The following is a 26,441-nucleotide window of genomic DNA, read 5'->3' as shown; positions in this document are numbered from 1 at the left end:
TCATGATAAACGCAACTAAATTACACTTCAGGTGGTAAGGTATGTTACAAGGATAAATTTCAAAGATGGTGGAATATTTTTCTGTAAAAAGACTTAATCTTAATACACTGTGAAATATAAAAAGGGTATACGTGAGTTTAGCACCTATCAGTGAATCTGAGAACAAGAACATCAAGAAAAAACGTATTACTATTCATTTTATGACAACCTTAGATGGGAATGTAATAAATGCACAAGAAGATAAAACATTTTATGGAATAAGGCAATTGAAGACCTGAAAATGACAACCAGGAGAAGATCAAATGATAATTTAACAGGGAAAGCAAAAAGCTGAAGGAACATTGACCTTTGAGAATGGCAACCAGATAAAAACCAATATATCTGATTATTCTTTGCTTCATTTCAATTATCTATACTAAGTAATATTGTGATACAGGATTATAAAAAAAATTAGTTTATTAAAAAAAAAAAAAATTAAATTAATTAAGCTAAAGAATAAAAAATCTGAAAATTAGTCCGTTTTTCTGTGATGTCGTATTTTATTTATTTACATAACTTCAACAGTGGGCTTACTTATTTAAGAAAAAACAGTTCATATTCTTTTAACAAATTGCCTATGAAATGTTACTGAAAATATTATTTTAATTAAAACATTAAAATAGCTTTACATTATTGTAGCTTTAAAACATACTTTATAAATAAAAATAAAGGCACTTTTTGTTGTTAATTTAAAAATTGAGAATAACACTGTCACTTACAGCTTTGTTTCCATTAATATTATCATTAATAATAAAAAGAGTTTATAAATACTATGCAATTTGTAACTACTCAAATGCAAAAAGAACATTATTTTCTTTTAATAACACAAAAAACAGACATTATTAACCTAAACATAAAATGAAACTGTAACTAATTGTTTGACACATATACACTTTTATTTGATGCATAAGTTGAAGAGTCGGTACCATTCTCTGTAAAATGGTAGAATACACCTTTTGCACAGTTTACATCTGTCAACTTCTTTGTATTTATTGGAATCAACACATGATAAGCAGATGTAACCTCTTTAATATTACTCAAGTTGGCTGTTTTCTTCAAAACTTTAACATTTCTTCTAGAATCTCTGGATCATGTCCTTATGAAAACCTAGTACAATCATTTTTGTAAATAAAAATTTTATACTTTGTTATTTGAAATGGCCCTTTTTCATTCTTTATTGTTTTACAGACAGATGTGAAAAGAATTTACAATCTTTAATCATACTCTGTGGAACATTGATTACTTGAAATTCTTTTGAAGCACATTGAACAAGAGAACCACTCCTACGAAATATATAAATATTCTTTTTTTTCATTTCAATGTTTCAATTTTACCAAAATTTCTATCACACAGACTTTACAAATGAGATTCTTCAGGAAAATTATGGTATATTATTTGAACTTTTTACAAGTAGTAAGGAAAGACAGAAAACAAACAACAGGTGTGTTTTTATTCTGCCCTGCCGAGTTGTCAGTAAGAATGAAAAGTTTTACACTGGAGTCTAAAAGATTTTCAATATAATATTGCACAAATGAAAACTGACTCATTTGCCCCCTTTTTTCAGATTCATTTTTGAAACTTCTTGTTTTGCTGAATAAAAACACTGTTGTTTAAATAAATATCCATAATTGTCAGTTACAAAATATTTCTCAGATTGGTAGAATGAGCAAAGGAAGATTCTGTTGGTAGTCTATGCACAATATGAGTACATCAACTGAAAGATCTTTTGCTAGTTTACTTTTTAGTTGTCAATTCATCATACAACTTTTGCGCCTCTATCAAATGTTCATTTTTGTCACACAGTAACTTATTTTTTTACATGTAGTCACTTTCATTGTCTATCTTAACTTTCAATTTGTCATATTAGGACACGCATCAGATGGTAGTTCTCCTAAATATAAATAAAATTTAGTTTTGAAAACTTCATTATAACATTCATTTATTTCAAGTTTACATTTACAACAGAAATTTATCTTTTTGAAAACTTCTGATTTGTATTTTTCTAGATACAAGGAATGAATTTTTTTACTCATAGCTAAGATGAAAGGAGCATTCTTTGACACTTTCCTAGAATGTGATTTTCTGGTTGGGAATTATTTTATATGATTTTGTGATATCACTATAACTGCTTAACATACCTACTTCATTTAATGCAACATTAAAAAAAAAAATATTAAGGATTAACTGGCCAACACAATTCTACTTTAACACGACTAAGAATGAAAACTAGACATAATATGTCTGCTTTTCATATGCAACAACAAAAAAAATCATGATTATTATAAATATCTATGAATTCAGAGTATTCTAAGTAGCAAACTCTGTATGAGAATAACGCTGGCTACCACACCACTCAATAAAGAAGAAAATTTTGGTCTTTACCTGGTTATCGTTCTCAGGTTTTCAATTATTAATTTTAATAACACTTAATTAAAGAAGAATGTAACAGTATCTTAAAAAAATAATATTTTGATTTTCTCGTTTTAAATAATTTATTTTCTTAATTTTTTCAATATTTTTTCAATTTTTAGTGTGTTTCTGCTTCATTTTTAAATAAATTAAAAATAGTTATATGTAGTCAGATCATCATATTATTTTTAAAAATACTCAGCAATACATGACATTCAGTATATGAGCAAAACCTCCTGTGACAAAAAAAATATTTATGAGTATATTTTAAAAAATTCATAACAGTCAAATGCATATTTAAAAATATGTAATATAATGTTTAAAGTTTCATAAAATCACACTTCAAAACATTAACCATTGGACACTGAACATCTTCGTTGTTAAGATTATTTTATATTTCTTGCTACTCCAGTAAATTTTTGGCAGGTTTCACCTGAAGCAATGATAAGTAAAAACAAAACCAAGCAAATAATTAAAATAAATTAGTAATAATCAATATAAAAAAGCAACTGAGATAGGGGTGTAAAGAGATCCTAATGAAAAGCAAACAAATGGAAATTCATTAAAATTGACATAAAATCTTAAAAATCATCAATTTTGTCCATACAGCTGAAATATGACGAAATTCTTGGATTAATTTAAATCTGTAATGCAATGTGTGATGATATACATGATCAAGGAGAATGTTTCATTCAATTTACAGCAGTTACTCAAGAAGGGTATACTGAAATATCACTAGATTATATGGCGGTAATGTTTTAATCTGGTAGGATACAAACACAATGACAACAGACAATTTCACAGCAACTGTCTTGTTTGACAAATAACCTCTAGGCAAGGCAATAGACTAATTAGTTTTAATGTGGCACAACTAACTGTTCTCACAGTTTACAACCACATGTTATGTCAGGCTTCTTTTAACAAATTGCCAGTCTCCATGGCAGAGCGGTAGTGTCTCGGCCTTTCATATAAGACTCCTGGGATTAAATCCCTGTCAGGCAAGAAATTTCTCGGACACTATAAAATTCCATCTCCACATACAAGCTTCTAAAAGCTTCTGTGGTGAATTAATGATTTAGAATTAATTCATCATTACAAAAAAAAAAAAAAAAAAAAATCACTAACACATAATGGATAAAACACTCAAAATGGATAATGCATTCCATGAAAATCAGCTAAGCTCAAGTTTCCTTAGAGGATCCCTGCATTGGCTCTTTCATTGCCTAGAATCTAGTGGAAACAAATATATACATATATTGCTGAGAATACAGACGTTTGAATGAATGTCTGCAGTTATTGGATATGTAGTTTATACATCAGTCTGAGGCTGAAGAGCATTTACTGAAACACAGCACACCAGAATTCAGCAAAACCTACCAGCAATGTAATGAAAGATGAGTATGATATTCAATTCATCATTAAATGCAATATACTGCTGTGGCAGACGTAAACGTATAAACTATGATTGACCGTAATGGAACATTCAATGCAACTACCCTGCTTAGATCCAATTTAAATTATTATACTTGTTTATTTGAAAAAGAAGTTTGAGAAACTCTTTTTGTAAAATAAGATTTTAAATTGTAAAACTTAAAATATGTTTTTTTGTTGTAAAATAAGATATTCTCTTTTACAGCTGGTTATGTGAAGTGATGGAATTACCAACATTAAGAAACATTTTCACAAACAAAGCTCCGATTTATGCTCAATTATGTTTATTTATTATTACTATTACTGATAATATCCTCAACAAAATTCATCTAATTTCAACATTCATCACTTTTCTGATTTACACTTACAGTGTCCTAAATTTATTTTCAGATAAAAAAATGTTCAAAAATGATATTTATAATTAATTTGGTCTATTTCGTTTCTACTTATTTTTTTTACAATATATCAATTGATTTACTACATTTTCTTACATTTTTTCTAAAATCTATTGTGTATTACTGAAGTTAACATTTAGAGGGGGTTTTATATTCTGTACAAAACTGGAAATAACTGACAGAATAAGAATTAAACTGTAAATAATTAATACTGCTTAAAAAAGAATTGCTTCTTAAAATTTAATTTTATTTATAATATATAACATTCAGAAAAAAAAATTTAGCAATTGTTATCTTGTTTACTAAATCACCAAAACAACTTTCTCTAGAACGACCTCAACCTGTCCACCTATAAAACTGAAGACCGTAATACATCAAGGACATTTTGAGAAGTGAAATTTACTTATTCTTGCTGTAAAGGAAGTTTAAAAAATAAAACTAGTAGGGTCAATCCATTTAGTGTACCAAAAAAATATAAGGTGGTTGCTTGAATTAAAAAAAAAAAAAAAAACAAGAAACTGAAACTTACCCACTTTTCCTACATGTTTCAGGACCTTAAAACAGTTTACCTGTGGCGACCATTTTTGTTACAGTAATTTTTGCCCAAAATCAAATAGACTGACCCAGTATCTTAAGTTTTTTTTAAAACTCAATGTTTAAGTTACTAAAATTCAATCACCAGTATTTTATCTCTAAATATAGTGTTTTTCATCAGGTATGATGTACATTAGAATTACAAAAAAGTTTATTCCTCCATTTCTTGAACAAAATTCTGCATCTTCAGCCAAAATAGACACTTTTACATGTGAAGAAATTAAGTAAAAAATTTTTTTTGTAATTTTCAATTAATCTTGTTATTTTACAGTCAATTTAAATGTTATATTAACAGGAGTTCTATTATTTTTTTTTTACAGATAAAGTTTTTTGTATAAAATTTTAATGTAGTAGCCAAAGCCATTTCCTAATTAACAGAAGGATTAACAGGTAGCTAAGTGGACATCCTAATATTGGCTTATCAGAATGCTTTAAGGTCTTAATTCATATGCCATATTCAGTGAATACAAAATAGTTGAATTATATTTTTAATTTGTTATCATAAATATTTTATCAAAATTCATAGGAAAACAGTTACCCTACTCTTAATCATCCTAATTGGCATTAAAAATGTGCCACAACTTAATTTTTTGTTAAATTAATATTAGTTTTATAGGCAATTAAAAGCTGCAATCTCAACACCTGCCAGCAATAATTATAATACACTTAATATTTCTGGACAAAAAAATTCAATAGAAAATGTTGGTCTAATTTTTTTAGTTTCTCAAATTACTTATTTTATCTAATAAATCTTTTATTAGATTTTGGTGTTTTATTAATTTTTATTTTGTTTAGTTGTATTTTTTCCCCTTTTTTTCTTGTACTGACTTTTTATCTGGAACTTATCATGAAAGGTGAAGTGATATATAAATAATCAAAGGGCAAGTCTCTACATGTTCAGATTATCAATAAACAACAATTTATTTTTCCATAAAAAAAATTGGTCATGTTTGTGCCTTCAAGAGTCATAGATGAATATAATTGGGACAAGTAATTTAATTATATGTATTTTTATGTTTTAATTCATAAACTTGTTTTACATAATCTCCAGGTTTACTAGCATAAATAGGTTCATGACTGTAAAGAATAAATATAATTAAAAATTGCCAATTAGGATAATAGTAAAAAATGTTATAATTATAAATTAAAAATAATTTTAATTACAAATTAAAAAAGACGTGGAACATATTTAAAAATGCAAGGACAAATGTAACCAGAGCTGGATAAAGCAGATTGTTTTTAGAGAAAAACTGGGAGTGATTTTAATGTACATATATTTTGTGGTAACACTTGTCCTAAAAATTAGAGGAAGTGCAACTATAAGACATCAAGTAACAAATAATGTTATAAAAAACCCTATTGGCATAAAAACATTCAACTTAAGAACTTAAGATGAACAAAATTGACAGAATAGGAATATTCTGTACCGAATTTCAAGTCTTTATCTCAAAAGTTGTTAATGAGGTTTAAAAATGAACTTAGCTAAAACGTGACTATACCCATTTCACCTATTTGTTCTCCCCATTTATAGTTTATTTATTTCTATTTTTTTTTATTTTAGGTTAATTGTGTATATTTTATGAAATAAAACTAATCAATCCTTCAACAGAAAATAATGCTGAGTATTTGAAAATATCAAGAAAATATACGTATTTAATATAATAAAAAAAAAGAAAGATGTACATAACAAAGTTAAGTCATAAGTATATCCTAATATAAATTGACACGATAAAAATCTTAAAATACACAATGAAGTAACATAAATATTAGTGGGAAAATTTTAATGACTTTTTAGTCATTAAAAATTCTAAGAATTAACAACTTAGCCATGTTTATTGTTTGCTATATAATTACATTAAATTCAAAAGTGATGTAAGATGCCTCAATTTTTTAAATATATATATATATATATATATATAGCCTTTTAATTTAGCAAAACAGGTACTTCATAAGATTGAATGTCAGAAAGTAGGTAGTATGACCCAAAAGTCTGTCTGTGTTGCGTTATCGCACTAGTCAATTAGCTATCAGTTTTGCGAGTGATTGAGACTTGTTTAAATGCTAATCCATTCTGTGAAAAGATTAGATTTTTGTGGAGAAAGGGTTAAGAATAAATTACCAATGTACGCCAATATTTAACACTAGTGTTTATATTGGCATATAAAGCGTTAAATATGGTGTTCTTGTAAAACACTTCGGCGAATTTATGTTAAAACAAAAATATAGTAACTACAGAGACTACTATGATATATTAAAGTATGAAAAAAATTGAATGTGCTCTAGTAATTACTTGAAATTACAGATTTTTTTTAGTAAAGACCAAAGTGTCTTTGGTAATCATATATAATTATGAACCTACCTCAGATTTTTATGAAATTTGTAAAATAAGTTATTTGTTAATATTGAAATTATTAATCGTATGTAACATTTGATAGGCTTATAACATTACGGGAACAAAATAGTCGTAAACATCCTACGGACATGATGTTACAGTCTTATTGACATATAAATTATTTTTTATTTATTGAACTATTATGAACATAACAATTTTAATTTAAATATAATTATACATATGACCTCCTCTATGAATCATGAGACCTTGCCGTTGGTGAGGGGGCTTGAGTGCTCAGGGATACAGAGTAGCTGGACCGAAGGTGCAACCATATCGGAGAGGTATCTGTTGAGAGCCAGACTAAGGAATGATTCCTGAAAGAGGGCAGCAGCTCTTTCAGTAGTTGTTAGGGGCGTGAGTCAGGACGACTTAAACGGCCGTATCAACATCACTCAGTCCTCTGAGTACTGCGCAGCTGAAAGCAATGGAAAACTACAGCTGCTTTTTTTTTTCCAAGAAAATGTGGCTCTGCATTTTCACATAACAATAATGGAGGCGCCTTCCTTGGTAAAATATTCCGGAGGTAAAATAGTCCCCCGTTCGGATCTCCGGGTGGGGACTACTAAGGAAGGGGTCACCAGAAAATTAAAAAATAACATTCTACGAGTCGGAGCGTGGAATGTTAGAAGCTTAAAAAAGGTTGGTAGGCTAGAAAATTTAAAAAGGGAAATGGATAGGGTGAATGTGGATATAGTAGGAATTAGTGAGGTTCGGTGGGAAGAGGAAGGCGACTTTTGGTCAGGTGATTTTAGAGTAATTAACTCAGCGTCAAATAATGGGCAGGCAGGAGTAGGTTTCGTGATGAACAAGAAGATAGGGAGGAGAGTGGAGTATTTCAAAACGCATAGCGATAGAATCATTGTAATAAGGATAAAATCAAAACCTAAACCGACAACGATTGTTAACGTTTATATGCCTACAAGCGCCCATGATGATGATGAGGTAGAGTGTGTATACGAAGAGATTGATGAAGCAATTAAACACGTAAAAGGAGATGAAAATTTAATAATAGTTGGAGATTGGAATGCAAGCATTGGAAAAGGCAAGGAAGGAAATATAGTGGGTGAATACGGGCTGGGCAAAAGGAATGAAAGAGGGGACCGACTTATAGAATTTTGCACGAAGTATAATTTAGTAATTGCCAACACCCGATTTAAAAATCATAATAGAAGAATATACACTTGGAAAAAGCCAGGCGATACTGGAAGGTATCAGATAGATTATATCATGGTTAAGCAAAGATTTAGAAATCAACTCGTTGACTACAAAACTTACCCTGGAGCAGACATTGATAGCGACCATAATTTGGTGATAATGAAATGTAGATTGGGGTTTAAAAACCTGAAGAAAAGGTGTCAGATGAATCGGTGGAATTTAGAGAAGCTTGAGGAAGAGGAGGTAAAGAAGATTTTTGAGGAGGACATCGCAAGAGGTCTGAGTAAAAAAGATAAGGTAGAAAATGTAGAAGAAGAATGGGAGAATGTTAAAAAGGAAATTCTTAAATCAGCAGAAGCAAACTTAGGCGGAATAAAGAGAACCGGTAGAAAACCTTGGGTTACAGACGATATATTGCAGCTGATGGATGAACGTAGAAAATATAAGAATGCTAGTGATGAAGAAAGTAAAAGGAACTATCGGCAATTAAGAAATGCTATAAACAGGAAGTGCAAACTGGTGAAAGAAGAGTGGATTAAAGAAAAGTGTTCAGAAGTGGAAAGAGAAATGAACATTGGTAAAATAGACGGAGCATACAGGAAAGTTAAGGAAAATTTTGGGGTACATAAATTAAAATCTAATAATGTGTTAAACAAAGATGGTACACCAATATATAATACAAAAGGTAAAGTCGATAGATGGGTGGAATATATTGAAGAGTTATACGGAGGAAATGAATTAGAAAATGGTGTTATAGAGGAAGAAGAGGAAGTTGAGGAGGATGAAATGGGAGAAACAATACTGAGATCTGAATTTAAGAGAGCATTAAAAGATTTAAATGGCAGAAAGGCTCCTGGAATAGACGGAATACCTGTAGAATTACTGCGCAGTGCAGGTGAGGAAGCGATTGATAGATTATACAAACTGGTGTGTAATATTTATGAAAATGGGGAATTTCCATCAGACTTCAAAAAAAGTGTTATAGTTATGATACCAAAGAAAGCAGGGGCAGATAAATGTGAAGAATACAGAACAATTAGTTTAACTAGTCATGCATCAAAAATCTTAACTAGAATTTTATACAGAAGAATTGAGAGGAGAGTGGAAGAAGTGTTAGGAGAAGACCAATTTGGTTTCAGGAAAAGTATAGGGACAAGGGAAGCAATTTTAGGCCTCAGATTAATAGTAGAAGGAAGATTAAAGAAAAACAAACCAACATACTTGGCGTTTATAGACCTAGAAAAGGCTTTCGATAACGTAGACTGGAATAAAATGTTCAGCATTTTAAAAAAATTAGGGTTCAAATACAGAGATAGAAGAACAATTGCTAACATGTACAGGAACCAAACAGCAACAATAACAATTGAAGAACATAAGAAAGAAGCCCTAATAAGAAAGGGAGTCCGACAAGGATGTTCCCTATCTCCGTTACTTTTTAATCTTTACATGGAACTAGCAGTTAATGATGTTAAAGAACAATTTAGATTCGGAGTAACAGTACAAGGTGAAAAGATAAAGATGCTACGATTTGCTGATGATATAGTAATTCTAGCCGAGAGTAAAAAGGATTTAGAAGAAACAATGAGCGGCATAGATGAAGTCCTACGCAAAAACTATCGCATGAAAATAAACAAGAACAAAACAAAAGTAATGAAATGTAGTAGAAATAACAAAGATGGACCACTGAATGTGAAAATAGGAGGAGAAAAGATTATGGAGGTAGAAGAATTTTGTTATTTGGGAAGTAAAATTACTAAAGATGGACGAAGCAGGAGCGATATAAAATGCCGAATAGCACAAGCTAAACGAGCCTTCAGTAAGAAATATAATTTGTTTACATCAAAAATGAATTTAAATGTCAGGAAAAGATTTTTGAAAGTGTATGTTTGGAGTGTCGCTTTATATGGAAGTGAAACTTGGACGATCGGAGTATCTGAGAAGAAAAGATTAGAAGCTTTTGAAATGTGGTGCTATAGGAGAATGTTAAAAATCAGATGGGTGGATAAAGTGACAAATGAAGAGGTATTGCGGCAAATAGATGAAGAAAGTAGCATTTGGAAAAATATAGTTAAAAGAAGAAACAGACTTATAGGCCACATACTAAGGCATCCTGGAATAGTCTCTTTAATATTGGAAGGACAGGTAGAAGGGAAAAATTGTGTAGGCAGGCCACGTTTGGAGTATGTAAAACAAATTGTTGGGGATGTAGGATGTAGAGGGTATACTGAAATGAAACGACTAGCACTAGATAGGGAATCTTGGAGAGCTGCATCAAACCAGTCAAATGACTGAAGACAAAAAAAAAAAAAAATACATATGAATTTTGAATTAACATCTTATAAGAAATCCCTGATGTTGGAGTGGCAACTCAAAAGTACTTGGAAATATATTCAAAAATTGTTGGTAGGTGGAATTTTATTTATAAAACAGGAACAAAATACTAATATAGGTAACCAGTTTGGATTTATTAAACGTAAATCTACAATAACTCAATACTGAATTTACAAATCCCAGTTGTGAAGGTTGAACTAATTTAAGCACTTCTGTTAAGCTTAACAAAGCTTTTAATATGACAAATCATAATATGTATTGTAAATTGGCTACTCAGCATCTAGTACAAAAACTTTCATTTAAGGTGTTCATCTTCAAATAGACAAAATTAAAAAAGTTAAATATGATTCTAAACTGAAAATAAAATTCCTAAATAAAATTAACTTATATTCTTATCTCATGAAAAATAAAAGTTATAAAACATACCAAATTTAAACTACTCTCGTTACACAGATTTACTTTAAAGTAACATTAACTTTTTAATTTATAAATGTTCATGAATTACTTAAAAGGTAAAAAAAGATACATACTAGTAATGAAAAATTTGTAACATCATGCATTTCAATTTAACTAAATTACAACTAAATAACCAAAAATGTAATGTAAGTAAACAGTTAATTTTTCTATACACAAACCTAACAGTTGAGGAAATTTTTTAAAAAACAATCACCAATAACTGCGGCGATTGTTTAAATGGATTAGGTTATTTCATAACTAAATCATAAGAAAAATATCATTCCTAATGAAAAAAAAGGAGTTACATGATAATGTAATGAAACCTGCCTGGAAATAAATTATAACGTACATAAAATCACAACGGTTATTAATCCAAAAACAATGAATAATAATTTCCACATATTACCAGATAACGGACACTTAACACTTTTAAAACACTATTTGATATCGAATTTTACAACCATGAATTTCACTTCTTACACTAAAGTAACCGGCACAATTTTCTATAAAAATTTAATTTACACTCATGGAGTAATACGCAAACGAGTATACAAAGCCTTTAACTATATGCTCTTATCTAAATATTTTTAAAACTAAATACATTACCATATAAAATGAATTATAACGTACCATCAGATAAGTTCATAGACCTAACAATTCTGTGTCGTGACATTATAGATCATTCTTGAAAGGAACCAAACGCAATTTTATTATGACATAAATCCAAAAATCCGTACCATTTTGATGTAAATATTGGTTACAGCTTCAAGAACAAACATACGTCAGCAAAGTAGAGGGGAGGGTAATGGGTATTTCACTAATATTACATTGTTGTTGCAATCTGAAAATTACGTTCATTGCCAAATAATTCTACATAATTTATTGATTTTGGAATATAAATATTTTTCTATACGATAATAACTATTATTTAACGAAACTAGTACGTATCACGCTTTTAGTAATTTTTGATATTGAATTATCAGAATCTAAAACATTAAAATAAATTTGACACTCAAAATCATTCAGAATATGTTGTTTTCGATTCTTTGAATCATTCCATTTTCTGAAATATGTATTAAACTAATTTTAATTGATTTCTAGAAGAAAACTTTACCTTAACTAGGTAATAAATACATTGGCTTTACCACTAATGTGCAATATGTGTAGGAGAGATATAAATATTAAAAGGAAAATTAGAGAAAAAAAATAATTGCATAAAATAAATATTTTATATCCGAAAGCTATCTACCTACTAGTGCTATCTTCCGAATTTTTTTCTAAACTTTGCCTCTGTTTAACATGCAATTTTCTCTTAGCATTGACAGTTTTAATGGTGTTGTTGTTGGGTTGGTAGTTGCGTTTGATTAGTATTGTGAATAAATGTTAACAAAGACGATTAGCGTCAATTTTTATGTTAGCTGAAGTTGGCTAATTTTAGCATGTGAATTGGGTTAGCCTTTAATTTTTTTTAGTATAAATTAAACTGTCTGAAAACCAATATGACATTTTTTAAACGTTTCTAAGTAATTCATTTAAGAATGAACATTGAAGTGCATCCCCTCACTCACAGCCCTACCGCCGCTTGGGCAGAACTCTCAAAAAATCAGAAATTTTACAAAATTAATGTTACTACTCCTAAAAAAAGTGTGGCAAGTGACAAAGTAAGGGATTTTTGTAAGGTTTACCTTTTTAGAAATAGGTGTATGTTATTTACATTTAAAATTTTCTTATTATTTTTATTTGTGTCTGAAAATATGTAGAAAAATGATACCATATTCTGTTGAGTTGTCTTTTTATTGAGTATATTAGTGCACTAATTAGAATTTATCAAATCATAACAGCTGTTGTGTTTATTCTCTAACTGAAAGCATTTATTTTTAAACTTGCTTGTATGCAATAACATTGAATTTATTATACATAACTGGGAATAATTGAACCTTTGAAATAATCACATTTCTGTTTAGGTTAACTTATATACCAAATTATATTGTGAAGACATTGTTAAGAGTATTTTATGCAAGTCCTCCCAGCCTGTCTTGTATGGTAGTCATCTTAAAATGATAAGAAATCCCTTTAGTATACGGCCAAATAGTAAGTTCTGTGTTATGTTATTTTGTAAGTTTTTTTTTTGTTTTAATTTAATGACAACTAGAATTGGTATCTACACAAATTTTAATAAATAACATTTAATTTAACAAAAACATACAAATATGGATGGAAACAAGCTCAGTCCAAAAATACACCTTTAGCACCAGTAGAAAAAGTAGAGCTCAAAATCCAACATCCATTAGTGTTGCCATTAACTAATCTGCCAATCTCAAGAACTATGGCATAAGTTAGTTTATGCATAAATCACATGTAAGGAACTTATTGATAGTATGAAAGGCATATATTCATTACGTAACAATACAGTTTTTCCTGTTGAATTTAATCAATATTTATTCGTTGATACTTGTTCTACAAACTGTCAACATATTTCAAGAAACATTGAAAAACTACATCATAAAAACTATAACATTAACACTATATAACTGATCAAAACTCTTTTACTTATAATAATAAATATTACATTTAACCAGGTTTAAAAATATGTCCACCTTTTTTAGTTGCCTGGGAAAAATATTTTTACAGTAGGATAAAATATGTATATAATACTCAGTGCAAAAAATATACTTTGTGCATACAAAATATACTGGCACCATTATGTTTATGATATAATAGTTCTACAGCAAGATATAAGCAGTATCATGTATTGTTTTCAGAGTATTTTGAAAACCCATAAACTGCATACACATACAGGTATTTCACACATTCTGTTTAACCATTTACATGCATCCGTATTAGTTGAAAACTATAAATTATCTAGATAGCTGTGTAACCACATTTATATATAGCTGTTTAATAAACACAGAACAAAGTAATATACCCAGTTACATAATGCTAACATATAGAAAGATACTGGACAGCCAAATAAAGATTAAATACACATAAATCTTACAAATAAATTATAAGTCATTAAATCTCTCTACTCCAAAGGTATAAAATTACGTATCCTGCAAAAAACCTACTAAATTTTGTAAGTGAATTTCAAAACTATTTAAAGGTCATATGCAGCTGCAGGTAGGAAGGAAGAATGTAATAACTATTACATAACTATGAAAAGATCTTGTAGAAGCATACTACTAGTAAAGTTGTTTTTTTTTAATAAATTTCTTAAATATGCTTCAAAATTCTCACTTATAAATGAGACTTACATTCAATGAATAAGACTGTTTTATTAAATATGGTACTAGGTACTACAGTTTTTTGATGAAAATAGAATTAGAAATTTTGACTACTTGCCTCATCCTTATATCTGTTTAAGACATTAGTTGCTTCATTGACCAGATTTAACTTTGTACTGGGCATTTCAATAGATGTTAACTGAAGCCTTGTATAACAGTTTTTGGCTAGTTAGAGAGCATGAGCATCGTATTCTGACCACTTTGTAGACATAATATTGATATTTAAAATATATATATATATATATTTTTTTTTTTGTGCTTTAGGTGAGGTTTGTTTGTATGAGTGATACACATTCATTAACACCTCATATTAAATTTGAAATTCCTTCTGGTGATGTTTTCATTCATGCTGGTGATTTTACTCGTTGTGGTGGATTAGATGAAGTTATTGATTTTAATAACTGGCTAGGTAAGTTCTTTTTTTATATATCTGATAGATATTTAACAATTTTGAAAATTTTTATGATTGTTAATAGCTAATTTTTAATAACATCATATGTTCTCTTGTATTTGAATCAAATTATTATTTATGAATATGTAAAACATTTTAATAATTACTATTAACAAAATGTGGAACCGATTTTAAATTATTCATATATATATATATTGTATTATTTTATAATCAAAAACCAACTTTAATAAGATAGCTGTTTAATAAACACAGAACAAAGTAATATACCCAGTTACATAATGCTAACATATAGAAAGATACTGGACAGCCAAATAAAGATTAAATACACATAAATCTTACAAATAAATTATAAGTCATTAATTAACCTGGCCACCGAACGTTACTAAGAAACATTGGCTGGCCAGGTTATGTGGTATAAATTTTTTAATCATTTTATTTTTAAAGTTTATTTTTATTTTTAATTCTTTATTGAGTCATATTTAAATATATGTAATTATATTTAATTGACTTCATGTTTTCTACATATAATAGTAATTTTAATATTTTAAGCTTTTATTTTTTTCTAAAAAAAAAAGAAATGTTTTGATATGTAATTTTATATATAATTTATATACAATAGATGATGCGGGATCCTGCGAAAGTGCTATTGGAATAAAGAAAATAAAAATAAAGGTAATTGTCATTTCATTTACTTTGTAATACTGTACTTGGGTTGTTCAAGTTGATTTTTGATTATAAAAAGTGCATTATATTGATACTACAGGTACAGAGGAATGTGAGTCTTATAAGTATTGACTTAGAGAAAAAAAAAATATATTTTTTTTGACAATGTTTACCTTTGCGAATACAAACTGTATATCTAGATGATATTCCATTTTCATATATTTGTGTAAGAATAATATGGTTATTAATGCAACAAAGCAATGATGTGGTTTCAGAGTTCTGTGATGAATTAGCAGGCAATTAGGGCACAAAAATAGATAGTATCCTTCATAAATCCTCACAAGAAAAAAATTGTGTAGTGTTAAGAAAAAAAAATCAGGTTGGCTACTGTATTAATACCTATCATTGCCATCTGCATGCCCTATCCAGTGTTGTCACAAAGTTTTCATTGAAGTACCATTGCACTTTCTTGTAAGAAGATGAACAGCTGTCATGTTGGCAGATGTAATTTTGCTTGTCTGCTTTAAGCTGAACTAACAGCCAGTTTTCTCCTGTGTCTACAGTTTGTTTGGCGAGTAATGGTGCATGAGCTGCGCAAACTCTTAGTTGTCTTGATCCAGTAACAGAGTTTCAGTCTGGAGACAGGATTACAGAGAGCAAATCTTCATCTACAATCTTAGATAAGAACAGTCAGCTCCATAATTTCACCTTTGCCAAAGTTCCTTATGTTTCTAATATATTACACTAATCATAAAGCTACTATTAGCTATTTAGGTAATCATAAATTTACTTCAGTAAAACAAAGCTTGTCTTTGATCTTCTCTTAACTATGCATTGTTTTAATCCAACATGTGGCTATATGATTATGGATGGTAGCATAATTCATGATTATTTTTATTTCCAAGAATCATTACCACATGTCCAATGTACACAATTATAAACTACACACATATCAAACATATTGAACAAAATATACGCCATAAATCAACTCATAAATCTTAACTCATTTGATGTCAAAGAATCTAATTTGTCAGCTAAATAATAAAAAACAATCATTACACAATTAATTAATTATGTAATTCCAAAATTAATCATATTATAATATTATTCCATTTCCAGATTGATTTCATAAATAATCTTTACTATACTCAATAAATTAATACATTACTTAATGCACAATATATTTAATTTTTTTCCAAGATACACATCTTCAACTCCACTCAGTATGCCTTCCTCTTCGTCATTACTGTCATCCATAAAACAGCTGGAACTGAAATCAGTTTAATATAATTTTACAATAAAACGCTCTGAAATTTCGCCTAACATTGTTTTACATTTTCAATAATTTACCTTACAACTTTCCACAGTTTGCAAAATGCCATACAGAAGTTTAAATTTATTTCTATAAATTTTTCTTTTGCCACTTCTATTGCGTCTTCTGAATTAAATGTTACATTCTTTTGGGCAATGTAATATTTAACACTTGCCCAGACATTCTCAATAGCATTTAAGTCATGTTAAGCAATGATAAGGTGATAATCTGACAACAGTATGTCCTTTTTCAGTAAACAAAGAATCTATTTGGTACATTTTAAGTTGTGGTTTATGTAGTTTTAATAGCATATACAATTCAGGTTTGATCACTTAATGTGAAAATATAGCATCATTCTTGATCAAACTTTTTTTGTTGTTTTCAGCTTTTTTTCCACCAGAAGACTAAATTTTTCATGATTACATTAAGAGCCCAAATGCTCCCTTCAAATGTTATTTGCTCTGTTACTAATGAAAAAAGTTTTCTCAGAGAGAGGAATTTTTCCATGTTGTAAGTGAAACTCATTCACCAAACCCCGAGTAACACCTTTGTTGAAATTGCCAGGTCAGTTTTCAATTTCTTTGGCTGTTTTTTTACGAGGAGTAATGATTTCACTTCCACTAGTTTCATGTTTTTGTTGCTTTAAAATGTGCTAAAGGGATCTAATGGATGCACCGGTCACTTTAGAAACACAAGTCTGAATCCGTTTTAAATTTTTTGCTGTCCTTCGGCCTCTTCATAAAAATTATAAATATTGAGAATAACTGGTTAAGTCTGACTTTTGATAATCCTCTTTCCCCCAATTTTACTGGTTTTTCTTGACACTATGGGTTTATATTTACACTACAATAAATTAAATTTACAAACAATTCAAATAAAGTTAACTGAAAACGTCTTTTCTTTAACATGACACTAACACTATCAATAAACTTATTAACAAATATCTGCTGCCAAAAAAGGTCAGTTATATAAGTATTAAATCCAGTTATTGGTTACAAAAAATTTATACAATGTTCTCAGAAAAGTATGTAAACATGATGTTTTACGCCTGGAATTCTGATCTTAACTGACAAGTTGTTTACCCCCACCACAAATTATTGCTGCGATGCTACACTGCATTCAATCACCGCATCTGCTGCTACTACTGAACAAACAAGCTGTTACTACTTTATTCTTGCAAAGTCTGCATTGTCTCTAAATCCTGCTCTAATGCATAGACTTGTAGATTCTGTACAGAAAGCTGATCCTTATACATTGATGTTAGAAATATCACAAACATGCCCACCTTCAGTGAATTCACGTGCATTTAGTTCTGGTAACTGCTATAAATAACTGTCCAGAAATGGTGTGTTGGGAGTATTGTGCTTAATTTGTGTAAAAGCAGATTTTTTTTTATCTTCAGACTGTCCAGAAAGGTTAAAAGTTTAATATATGTCAGTTTACATTTTAATAATGTAACCAAGGATTATAGTAGTTTATAAAATGAATTACTTAAGATGTTTTAGGGAAAAATAGCCCTTGATGGAAATCACTGTTTTTATTGTAAATATTGTAACTATTGGTACCTACAAACTTATAATCATTACTACATCTGTTATTGGAAATAATGAAACAAATAAAATTAGATTATGTAAAAATAGTTGTGTGGTTTTTTAATGAACATTTCATACAAAAGCATAGAAATTAATCTTGTAACAGACTTGTTTAGACTGTCCTTGTCTTGTTTAGATTTTTCCTTTTATTATTAAATAAGTCATTGAAATAGTCTAACTTCCTCAAATTCAGATTTTTTAAAACATTTTTTAGACTGCTTTTAGAATTTAGAAACAATAGTAAACTTTTTCTTAGCTATCTATTTACCACTTGAACAAGTGTGTGATTCACAAGAAAGTTGCTTTTTCTTGTATTAATGTACTTTGCCCTCCTAGTAGAAGTATATTTTAAGTATGTCGCTTTTTGAACTTCTTTTGTGAGCATTTTATGCATTATAAACACAAAATAAATTCAAATAATAGTATATAGGTTAGTACAAGTTATAAAAACCAGTTATCTAACCTCACATACATTAACAAAAGTTGTTAAAAAGTGGATAAAGGGTCTATAAAAACCAGCAGACAAGTTTTTGGGGAGGAAAATACTCTGCGTCTGGAGTTCATATACAAAAATTAATTTTTGGTGGCAATAAAGTTTGCGCTTGATTTAAAACATTCTAGAGAAAAAGGGCCTACAGTACTACACAACCCCTTTTTCCTTGAAACACCTTAATTGTTAAAACATGACCATATAATTTTTGTAATCTGAACATTTTTTTCTTTTTCATTTGACATTGAGAAACTACAGTTAATTTGATTAATTGTTCATGTTAACTTAAAATAATACATACTCTTTTTTATGTTTATATCAATTTATTAATTTTATCTGTTTGATTCTTTAAATTTGTAATTATTATTACATATTTATTTGTTTTAGGCAGATTACCTCATAAATATAAAGTTGTTATTGCTGGTAATCATGAGTTAAGTTTTGATAGATCTTTTACACATCCATTAAATACATCACCTGGTGATCGTGAAAGAGGTGGTGCTCATATTGCTGATGAGATTCCTACGTTAGGATTACCTCGTGACAATATTGCTGATGCTATTTCTAGACAAAATATTAAAGATTGCCTTACTAATTGTATTTATTTGCAAGATGAATCTGTTACATTGTATGGAATCAAAATATATGGTACACCGTGGTATGAATTTTTTCTCTTTAAATAACTATTTAGTATCATGCTAATTTAATGCTTTATGTATATGGAATAACTAATCAATATTTAAATTAAAATGCTTTATTGTGTAGCTGATTACTCTTGTTCCGAGCAGTCAACTGCATAGTGTTTTAATAACTTGCAGTATAATTTCTACTTTGATAATTTTACAATTTTTCATTCTATGTTTTAATACATTTTGTCTCAGTTTTAGGTTTTTCATTCTGAGATCAAACCCTTTTTTTACATGGAAAGTCTAACCTTTTGCATTTTTAAAATATTAAGTAGCATTTTGTTCATTAGCCATTAACTGCTCAGTATATTTAAATCTGATTACCATTTAAGTATAACAGTCCTCAGAATTGTTTAATTTTAGTTATTTTGATTTTTCTGTGGTTGCCTTGTTTTTAAAATTAAAGCTTTACTTAAAAGATTGACTTTGAAGAAATGAGAACTTATACAGAAACAAATATTATTTTTCAGAATGTACATTCACAGTGAAAAATCTTTAACATGGCATGTTAAAAGGCCAATTTATTGTTAAATAAATATATTTATTTATTATGTTAAAGAGGCCAATTTATTATTCTTGTTCTATTTCTTATTTTTTATTAGAAGATTGAGGAGAAAATATAAAATAGAAATAAAATAAGAAATGTAGGAGAGAGTAAATGAGATAAACTATTCTTTCTTATAAAATTAAATATACGATATCCATTTGGCAAAAATTATATATGAATGATTTATTTATCTTCCAGGAATATTTGATTTGGTTGTATGGTTATAATTATTCCCAGAAGTGTATTAATAAAGTTCTCAACTAGCAGACTGATTTTATTGAATTTTAGAGCAGGAGTTTTTTAACTAGCTTAATGTATTTTAGTAAACTGGGGTTTAGTAGTACTAACATTTCAAAGCTAATTTCTTCCATTATTATTTAATAATAACTATGTAAATGTCATATCATGCCTGGTAGAATTAAAAACGTTCAAATATAAATATTTGAAAACTAAAGTTTTTTTTAGAATCAAAGTGGGGAGTTATAATTAAGAATTATTAAAAAAAATTTTTTGACATTGACAACAAAAGCGCAACCAACAGTATTGTTCTGGTTTGATCCATTAGTGTATACTGCTGCGTCTAGGTTTATCTTTGAGAGAATATAGTGAAATATTTGCTGGAAGGCAGTAGGTGGTGTTGATTCTTAATTGTATATTGTAAGGTCAAACATAATATTTATGAGGTTGATTTTCCATGGAGGATACGAGCATGGATACATTGGAAAAATAGAAGGTCTGTCAACATTTATAAGGTGCAATAGGAGTTCGGTACGAACACCTACAGGTATAGTACAATGTGGATGGTACTAATACCTTCCTGAATTTGGATTCCCAAGGACTTTGTTAAAAGCCAGGGGATTTGGCCATCCTTTGAGACAGGCAAAGTATGCTAAAAGTTGGTCCCATCTATCCCAAAGTGATGGCTTGCCGCAGTCAACAAGTAAGCTTATGACAGGGCTTGATCTAAATGCACCTGTGGCAAGCCAAAGGAAAGCATAATGTACAGCATCCAGCATTTTAAGAATGGTATGACGCGCTGAAGAGAAGGTGACACAATCATAATCTAAATGTAAATGAACTAAGGAGTAGTAAAAATGTATCGTACATGACCGATCGGCTTCCCAATTGGTGTTGCTAAGAACTCACAACATATCTAAAAGTTAAAAAAAACATTTTTTTTTTTTTTAATTCTTTGATGTGTTTGATCCACATAAGGCGGCTATCAAAAAATAAACCTAAAAACTTGATATCAGGAGTGACAGCAATTTGCTCTCCGTTGAGAAAAACTTGCAGAATAGATAGGTCCTGCAGTCGAAAAAAGACTATACATTTTGTTTTCTCAGGTGAGAAGGTGAGGCTGGTATCCCTGGACCAAGCTTCAAGGCGAAATAAAGTATACTGTAATAGTCTCTTTGCTGTGGCTGTTGAATGTGACAATATGTACAGCAAAATTATCAACAAATAACAAACATGAAACAGGTGTCTGCACACATTTTGTAATACTTTTGATGGCTATAGAAAGTAAGGTGGCACTTAGAATTCTTCCTTGAGGTACTCCATTCTCTAAGATGAAGCTATCCTATAGATATCTCCGACATGAACATGTAAAGTTTGATCATTCAAGAAACCTCTTATAAAAGCAAGCATGTTGCCCTTTATTCCCATTTCTTTGAGAGTGTTTAGAATACCACATTGCCAGGCCATGTTGAATGCCTACCTGATATTAAAGAAGTTTCCAATGACACTAAATGGTCAATGGAAGATCATCCTTGTCGGAAGCCTTACTGCTCTGGAGATAAAAGGTCATTTCTCTCTAAATACCATGTAGCCTGCGGTTCACCATTCTCTCCATTACTTTGCCTAAAACACTCGTCAAGGAGATAGGACAGTAGCTTAAGGAGTTTCCTTTGTCTTTACCATGCTTAAACACTGGTACAGCAATGGCTTCTGACCAGATCAAAGGGAAAACTTGTAAGGAGAATAGACCATTATAAATACACAATAGGTGTTGCAGCGCTGAATTTGGAAAGTGCGAGAGCATACTGAGATGAATTTTGTCAGATCCAGGGGAGGTGTTACGTGTGAATTTTTAATTACATTTAACAATTCGTTGAAAATGGAGCGTTTAATTCACCGATCGAATCACCAATGTTTAACGATAGTACTTCCATCTGTAATTTTTACCTCTGAAATTCATTACTGTAAGATGAGGTGAGGGACATCGAACAGAAACAACCTGCCAAGTTACTTGCTATTGCAGAAGATGATGTAAGTAGTTCTCCTTCATGAATAAGACCGAGCATAGATTGTTTCTGTCATCTTCTGCACGCATCTTTTTCCATACAGAAGACATGGGTATAGTGCTTGAGATAGTGTTCACGTATTTCGTCCATGACTTCCTCTTAGCATCCAAGAATACTTGACAACATATCGCTCTAGCCCTACGGTATAAATTTAGATGTTCATTTGTAGGTGGCATATGTTGTAATTTGTGTAGTGTTCTTGGTATAATGTATGTGTATAGTATAAAGTATTCTGCAGCTTTGGGTGCAGCGGGAAGAAAAACTGCAGAAGTTAGGGTCATGGGGAAGCCAATCACCATGTAATGCATAATTAATTTATTATATTATGATTTCATTAAATTGTCCTCTGTAATGTTGATTATGAACAACATTGCCTATTATACTCGATGCTAAACCCATGAGCAGTTAGAAAAAATGGAATTTAGTAGTGAAAAACTGCATACTAAATTACTGTTATTTTAATTCACATCATACTATTTCCTTTGTCTTTACCATGCTTAAACACTGGTACAGCAATGGCTTCTGACCAGATCAAAGGGAAAACTTGTAAGGAGAATAGACCATTATAAATACACAATAGGTGTTGCAGCGCTGAATTTGGAAAGTGCGAGAGCATACTGAGATGAATTTTGTCAGATCCAGGGGAGGTGTTACGTGTGAATTTTTAATTACATTTAACAATTCGTTGAAAATGGAGCGTTTAATTCACCGATCGAATCACCAATGTTTAACGATAGTACTTCCATCTGTAATTTTTACCTCTGAAATTCATTACTGTAAGATGAGGTGAGGGACATCGAACAGAAACAACCTGCCAAGTTACTTGCTATTGCAGAAGATGATGTAAGTAGTTCTCCTTCATGAATAAGACCGAGCATAGATTGTTTCTGTCATCTTCTGCACGCATCTTTTTCCATACAGAAGACATGGGTATAGTGCTTGAGATAGTGTTCACGTATTTCGTCCATGACTTCCTCTTAGCATCCAAGAATACTTGACAACATATCGCTCTAGCCCTACGGTATAAATTTAGATGTTCATTTGTAGGTGGCATATGTTGTAATTTGTGTAGTGTTCTTGGTATAATGTATGTGTATAGTATAAAGTATTCTGCAGCTTTGGGTGCAGCGGGAAGAAAAACTGCAGAAGTTAGGGTCATGGGGAAGCCAATCACCATGTAATGCATAATTAATTTATTATATTATGATTTCATTAAATTGTCCTCTGTAATGTTGATTATGAACAACATTGCCTATTATACTCGATGCTAAACCCATGAGCAGTTAGAAAAAATGGAATTTAGTAGTGAAAAACTGCATACTAAATTACTGTTATTTTAATTCACATCATACTATTCTTCTGCACAACTAATTTTATATATGCTTGCATGTACTTTCCAAAAGGATAAATAAATAGATATTGCAAATTAGTTCACATTTAGTTAAGGATAATAATTAATATTTTTTGAGGATTGCATTAACTGTTATTCTAAACTTAATTAGAAAAATAATGGGTGTTCCAAAGATGGCTTTAGGATTTTGTATGACTATAACTACAAAATGTTTTCTTTGTTTTCGATAAACTTTTATATACACTAAGTTGAGTAGTAAATCTAACCACGATCCTGTTTTCACAAGAACAGCACACTGAAATCATAAAAATTTATTATGAAAATGCTCAGTCCGTAAAAGAAGTGCACTGTAAAATTCATAACGTTATTTGAGCTTTTGATTGTCCTGAACAAGGAAATTGAGATTTATTGAAAAAATTTGAAAAACCCTGGGTCTGTTCACAACAAACAACACTCAGGAGGCCAAAAACTGAACATTTTGTTAAAAACATTGCTCTTGAACTAGAAGAAAGTGTCACAAATGGGCCATCAACATCAATATCAATTTCATGGCGATCTCAAGAATTTCTCAAACAAGTTTATGAAGAATCTGAAACAAGGGAATTTTGTATGCATTTACATGCATACAAAATTCAACTGACTCAAGAGTCGAAGGTGACAGACCATCAGGAATGCAGAAATTTTGTTACCTGGGTTTACAGAAAAAAGTAACAGATCCACTTTTTGTGTATAAAATCATCTTTAACAACGAGGCTCATTTTTCGTTAAACGGTACAGTTAATAAACAAGACTGTTGCATTCATGGGGAAGAAAACTATTGAATGATTCATAAAACCTTATTAATCACCTTATACATAAAAATGTATGGTTTGGTGCGGTTTATGGTCTGGAGGAATCATCAGCCCATTTTTCTTTGAAGACAATCAAGTCAATTCTGTTGCGGTGAATGCAGAGTATAATAAGATGCTAACTGACTTTTTATGGCCTCAATTAAATGGATTTGACACTAATGTTCCTTATTTTCAACAAGATGGCATTGTATGCTTTACAACATGAGAAAATATCATTACTACGCACAAGATTCCCTGGACGTGTTATCTTATGGATGGTAGTGTGAATTGGCCGCAAAGATCTTGCAACCTGATCCCTTTAGACTTTTGTCATTGGGGTTACTTGAAAATTAAAGTTTATGGTAATAATCTAGTAAACATTCCAGCCCTAAAAGATAAAATCTGAGTCACCGTAAGGGAGATTGAAACTCCTATGCTCAAAACTATCATACGAAATTTCAGCGTTCGCATCATTGTCTGCCAATGTAGCTGTGGTAACATTTAAATGATATTATCTTTCATGTTTAATTGTAGCCAATAATACTAAATAAAGAAACCTGAAATATTTTGTACAGTTTGATTTTTATACACAAATAAAATCCTATAGCCGTATTTGGAGTACTATATTACATGTAATACAAATGTTGCCTTTACTTATGCCATTTTCAAGTTGTTTACAGAATAACTGTTTTTATTTTTATTTATTTTTTGGCAGCTATTTCCTATGTTGTTGATGGAAAATTTTCCAACACAGCTTTGTCTTAATTTATTTTTTATTGTTTGTAGTAGTGCAAATATTTAATTTTATCTTTTTTGATATTGTGATATTGATTACGTTGACATAACCTATTATTTTCTCTTTACTGTGTACTTGAGTAATTAAAATAAATTAGTAATAAAATTATAAAAAAATTTTAATGAAATATTACAAAAATCATTTCTCATTATTTCAGTAAAACAAATTCTCACATTATTGTATAGAAACAAAGTTTCCAACTTAATGTTGATCTGGAATGTTTTGTGTATTATGTACAGATACAGAAATTCATATTTCAAGAGTGAATTGCGATATCTTAATAAAATTTGGTTTGCATTTTAAATGATGTTCTTTACAGAATAAATAATTACAGTAATTTTACTTTCTCATATTTCCAAATGGTTCCATATTTATTATTTCTAAAATCGCTACTGTTATGGAGACTATTATTTTAATAAAATTATGTAAAATTTAAGCAATTTATTGACATAAAGATATCTGATTTGTCAAATAAGTCAATATTCTTACAACTGAGATATGGGATACATTTTTAAGCCATTCAGTTTGTAAAACAAAAAGTAATCTAGTCAAAAGAAATGATTTTTTCAAACTACATCCTCAATATAAAAAAAAAAAACTATTCGTTTTATTGTTTATTAATATTATAAATGTTGTGTCTTGAGTCAAGTGAATTCCTTATTCATATGTAATTAGAAACACTGAGTTTTAGGAATAAATAATCCAGTTTTTAATTATCCATAAACTGGTATTTATAAGCAGAATTATTGTTTAAAACTACAAAATTTAGAAAATAAAAATACAGGCAGTTGAACCACCACTTCTAACCCATTGTTCATAAAAATCAGTATTTAGAACTCTGTTACTTGAGAAATGAACGGGGGAACATTATTATGAACAAACTCTTTTTTTAACATACTAGAGGAATATGCTATAAGTTTTGTGATAAATTAGAAAAAAATATTAAATAAGTTTCTCCAATCAATTTAAATAA

General features: G+C 29.7%; 2 protein-coding genes across 4 annotated transcripts in view; one reads left to right on the top strand and one right to left on the bottom strand.

Annotated features, from left to right (window-relative positions):
• The window catches only part of HBS1 (translation elongation factor EF-1alpha (GTPase) HBS1), a 126,157-nt gene extending 114,165 nt beyond the window's left edge, over positions 1 to 11,992 (bottom strand). Inside the window, exon 1 of the mRNA XM_075373267.1 lies at positions 11,833 to 11,992. Within this exon, the coding sequence (XP_075229382.1) occupies positions 11,833 to 11,875 (43 nt within the window). The 5' untranslated portion in view covers positions 11,876 to 11,992. The remainder of the gene's footprint in view (positions 1 to 11,832) is intronic.
• A 520-nt stretch (positions 11,993 to 12,512) lies between these two features.
• The window catches only part of LOC142329421 (metallophosphoesterase domain-containing protein 1), a 34,053-nt gene continuing 20,124 nt past the window's right edge, over positions 12,513 to 26,441 (top strand). For all 3 annotated transcript variants that reach the window (XR_012757496.1, XR_012757495.1, XM_075374023.1), the window contains exons 1-3: positions 12,513 to 12,863; positions 14,751 to 14,895; positions 19,343 to 19,613. Coding sequence is in view for 1 of the 3 variants with exons in the window: in XM_075374023.1 (XP_075230138.1) it covers positions 12,741 to 12,863; positions 14,751 to 14,895; positions 19,343 to 19,613 (539 nt within the window). In the remaining 2 variants the exon portion in view is untranslated. The remainder of the gene's footprint in view (positions 12,864 to 14,750; positions 14,896 to 19,342; positions 19,614 to 26,441) is intronic.

This window comes from Lycorma delicatula, chromosome 8 (genome assembly GCF_047948215.1).
Source record: "Lycorma delicatula isolate Av1 chromosome 8, ASM4794821v1, whole genome shotgun sequence".
NCBI classification, from domain to species: Eukaryota; Metazoa; Arthropoda; class Insecta; order Hemiptera; family Fulgoridae; genus Lycorma; species Lycorma delicatula.
This window is presented reverse-complemented; position numbering and strand designations above follow the sequence as displayed.